The sequence below is a fragment of the Garra rufa genome, chromosome 7 (assembly GCF_049309525.1).
Source record: "Garra rufa chromosome 7, GarRuf1.0, whole genome shotgun sequence".
NCBI classification, from domain to species: domain Eukaryota; kingdom Metazoa; phylum Chordata; class Actinopteri; order Cypriniformes; family Cyprinidae; genus Garra; species Garra rufa.
The window spans coordinates 16313515-16317788 of NC_133367.1; the positions used below are offsets into that span (position 1 = coordinate 16313515).

Below are 4274 nucleotides of genomic sequence, written 5' to 3' on the forward strand. Positions count from 1 at the left end.
AAAAAAATACGACACTCTTCGTGTGATATTAACTATGTGAAATTATATAAATATATAAATATATACATTTTCAGCCCCATGTCTTAAATTGATGATTAATTTCTAAATGCATTTAAATAGACTGATTCATGCAGTGAAATAACACACTATAAATGCGCATACGGACTAGTCTAACCTGCTAACGTACTACTCTAACCTGCTAATGTATGCTTTTCACAATATTCTTTATAATATCAAATAACACATTGTTAAAACAACAATTACTATATTATTGCAGACCATATCGCACTAACTGTTCAGATTTTTATAATGCATTGTCTTCTTATTGATCCACCAGTTCACATTTAAAGCTCTGTATGTTTGCAGGGTAAAGACATGGGTCGATTTTTGCATTTGTCTGAACTCTTGGAGTTTTTGGTTCGAAATATAACTGTAGCAGCAGTACAGAAATCTGTGCAACCGGACTTGGAACGTGCATCGCTCATGTTTATTTAATTAAATCATAGCCTTTCGATGTTTAATTTTCACATTTTTATGACCCAGCGGAAACCTGCTTTTTGTACAGTAGTTTGAACAACATTATTGACACAGCTGTCATTTTAAGACCAAACAGATCTAGTAATGATGTGATTTCTTTCTCAGCTATTAATGCTCCTTTAAAGGCGACCTATTATGCCCCTTTTTACAGGATGTAATATATGTGTTAGGTGTCCCCAGAATGTGTCTGTTGTGTTAAGTTTCTGCTCTAAATACCCCACAGATCATATATCATTTGGGAAAAGCCCAATTTGAGTGAAAGCATAAACATGCTGTTTTCACGCATGTCTGTTAAATGCAAATGAGCTGTTGCTCCATACCCCATTTTTCCAGAAATATAACTTTACAGCTTGTACCCATGAAAAAAAAACAAAAAAAACAAAAAAAAACATTAGTTTGGTTTTGATTATCACGTCTATAATGATGAAATCATGCGTTTTAAACCATATCAGTTTAAACTTCTTATATACGGTTTTCTGGGCACATGTGAAACACATGCAGCTGTCATATGGCATATGAGTACTAAAATCAGTACATTGTAATCAGTAGTAAAGTTCATTTTCATGTCTTATTGCGCTTAAACTGTCAAATACACACAAGTTTATGTTAAAAACACATGAGTTACATAAAGAGTCGGTTAAGTCCGAAGTTAAACAGATGGGAAAGAAATTGCATGTTTTTATTAGATCTGTGTGGCAGCAGTGCATTATACAGTAAATAAATCAATAAATCCACTGCTCTCTTGTCTCTTCTGAGGCTGGGTTTCTAAACAATGTTCTGTGCTCGTTTGTGCAGCAAAGTTTCACCATGGCGTTAGAAATGCTGACAGAGGTGTACTTGCGAAAACACAACGGTGGAAATGTGCAGATTAAGGCATGGTAATATTAATATAAGATCCCCTTACTACGTCATAGGTGGAATGAAATCTGAGTGGCTAGTTTTTTTCACAAGCTTGTAGAGAAAGGCTTACCACGGGGGAAAAAAAAGGGTTGTTTCTTTTTCACATTTTCTGGGATGGTAGATGCAAAAAGTCCGATTTTCATAACATTTCACCTTTAAGACATAACCGTCTGTTTACGAGGATACAAATTAGTTATTAAGTTGATATAAAATTTCACTTGGTATTGATACGAACTCTTAAATCTTAGTATCATGGCACAATTTCTCTGAGCAATGAGAGATTGTCTTATGATAAATAGAGTAATGAAAAAGACAATCCTCTCTTCACCTCCCATGAAAACGAATAATGTTATACCTCATTGGCACGATCAAGATCAATCTCAACCTCAGTGCGATTAGAGGAAAAGTCATTGGTAGTGTTCGTCAGTAATGCATCATTGTGATTAGAGGGCGTCTCACTTCCTTCATCCACAACTGAAATGTCACTCTGAGTAGGTGACAAATTAATAGCACCATTCGCCTGTAAGAACACAGATTCACAGTAGGTTAAAAAGAATAACAGGACTAAATATTCGCTTACACACACACACACACACACACACGTTGGGTTTACATGTTTTATGGGGACATTCCATAGGCGTAATGGTTTTTATACTGTACAAACCGTACTTTCTATCGCCCTACACCTACCCTACACCTAAACCTAGCCCTCACAGGAGATTGTGCACACTTTTACTTAATCAAAAAAACTCATTGTGCATGATTTATGAGCCTGTTTCCTCATGGGGACCTGAGAAATGTCCCCACAAGGTCAAAATCTACTGGTATTCCTATCCTTGTGGGGACATTTGGTCCCCATAACGTGATGAATACCAGGTACACACACACACACACACACACACACACACACACACACACACACACACACAAAATAGATTAGGAACTGTTATTGTGTATTTCATTTGATGTTGTGGTGATTTTTTTCCCAAAAAATTTAAACTAATGTTTTTCAATAAATATGATAACCTACATTACATTGCCATCTACTGAACTACAGTAGCATACAGTTGTGGCCCAAAACATTGGCTTTCTTCAAATGATAACAAATATTAAATACTCTTAACAGCAGTGTAATGTTTTCTGAATCAAACCACATAAATCACATAAACATGTTACACTGCCAACTTGCAGATCTGATTCTGATGATTCAATGCCGATGGTATTTACCTGATCACTGTGCTGCATCCAGGTGCCTGTTTGAACAATAGCAAACTCAATTAAACACAGTATTTTTGTTAGATTAATCTTTAAAAGCATATCTTTCTGCATATTTTTCATCTTGTTAATTCAGCTGTATGTGTACCTTATTTCCACCTAACAATACGAAAATGGTATCGGATCAGGACAGATCCGACCCGTTGAACTTTTATTGAAATGAATTGTCTGAAAGTACCATTTCGCAGAAAATAACCAATTACTTCCCATCACTAAACCTAATACCCACCTTTCCTCCTTATGTGATTCTTGTAATAAACCAAAGATATGGCCGCCAGCAGCAGAAGGACAACAGCAGCAGCAGCAGCAGCAGCAGCAGCAGCAGCACAGATTCCTGCTACAACAGCTGAAGACAAACTTGAATCTGGAACAGTAAATACAGTCATTATTATAACTATTTTAAATCAACGTCTTTTTCAAGTTTTTGCACTTTTTATGCTTTAGTCATCAGTTGAATGACAGTGTTAAAACTGATAAATGTTGGGTTTTGAAAAACAGCAGCTAAAACATCATCACATCACTGAGCTGTCAGGGGAAAAGAAAAAACAACTTTTGGTTTGGAAACTTTCCAAACATTTTTTAAAACTTTCAGAAATGTTTGAAAAGATTCCAGAAACGTTCCACACCATTTGATAATGAGTGAAAACTCATGTTTTGAAAAACAACAACAACAACAACAACAACAACAAAACACTGAATTGTTTTAAAATTGCCCAAGGGAACTAAACTAAATGATACTCACCAGTGATTGTAACACTAAAGCTCCTCATGACGCTGAATCCACTGCTGCTGATCTGTAGTTGATAAACTCCAGAGTCTGTGATTGTGGTGTTTGTGATGGTCAGAGATCCAGTCTGATGATCCACTTTTAGTCTGTTTTTGAACCTTTCATCACCATTTTTACACTGAACATCTGTACAGATCTTTCCAGGTTCTTTACTGATTTCAGCGATGCAAACGCCATTAAAATGCCACGTCATCAAATCATTTGGGTTTTTCAATACACCAGGTTCTAAAGTGACAGATTCTCCCTCATTCACTGACTTTCTCTTCATTTCATCTTGTTCAGCAACAGGAACACCTGAAACAGAATCCAACAGCTAACTGGCAGAATGTTTAAGGATATTCATGCTCTTTTAAAAACTATTTTACATCAAATCTGTATTCAAACAAACACATCATAAAAAATATGAAAAACTGAACAGTTTAAAGATATCATCTCTTAAATGGGTTCATTCGATAAATGCATTGAAGGACTCACCATGAACAGTAACACTGAAAGTCTTTTCGCTGCTGCTTTCGGTGCTGATGATCTTTAATTCATAAAGTCCAGTGTCGTTGGTGTTGATGTTCAAGATGGTCAGAGATCCAGTCTGATGATCCAGCTTCAATCTGTTTCCGAATCTCTCAGTTCCATTATTACACTGAACATCTGTACAGATAAAACTGAAATCTCCAGTGATTTGAGCTATTCTAGTGTCATAAAAGTACCACTTTATATCTTCTTCTTGTTTTGTTTCAACATTAGTGCGTAAAGTGAATGAATCTCCATCCATCAGGAA

At 35.9% G+C, this 4274-nt stretch overlaps 1 protein-coding gene across 1 annotated transcript; it reads right to left on the reverse strand.

The window, feature by feature from the left end:
* Positions 1–1786: 1786 nt before the first annotated feature.
* LOC141337988 (uncharacterized) lies at positions 1787–4274 on the reverse strand. The gene is made up of 5 exons (XM_073843561.1): positions 3974–4274; positions 3455–3793; positions 2942–3076; positions 2623–2690; positions 1787–1957 (listed from the first exon to the last, which is right to left on the reverse strand). Exons 1-5 carry the CDS (start codon positions 4266–4268, stop codon positions 1787–1789), a joined length of 1008 nt encoding a protein of 335 aa, XP_073699662.1. The 5' UTR covers positions 4269–4274.

What these genes read in the sequence shown, in the direction of transcription:
- LOC141337988 (XM_073843561.1), bottom strand. Translation starts at nt 4,268, where the DNA reads ATGGATGGAGATTCATTCACTTTACGCACTAATGTTGAAACAAAACAA. An exon ending in TTTCAGTGTTACTGTTCATG is followed by an intron (nt 3,794 to 3,973) that starts GTGAGTCCTTCA and finishes ATTCTGTTTCAG; the next exon opens with GTGTTCCTGTTGCTGAACAA. An exon ending in CATCAGAATCAGATCTGCAA is followed by an intron (nt 1,958 to 2,622) that starts GTTGGCAGTGTA and finishes GTGTTCTTACAG; the next exon opens with GCGAATGGTGCTATTAATTT.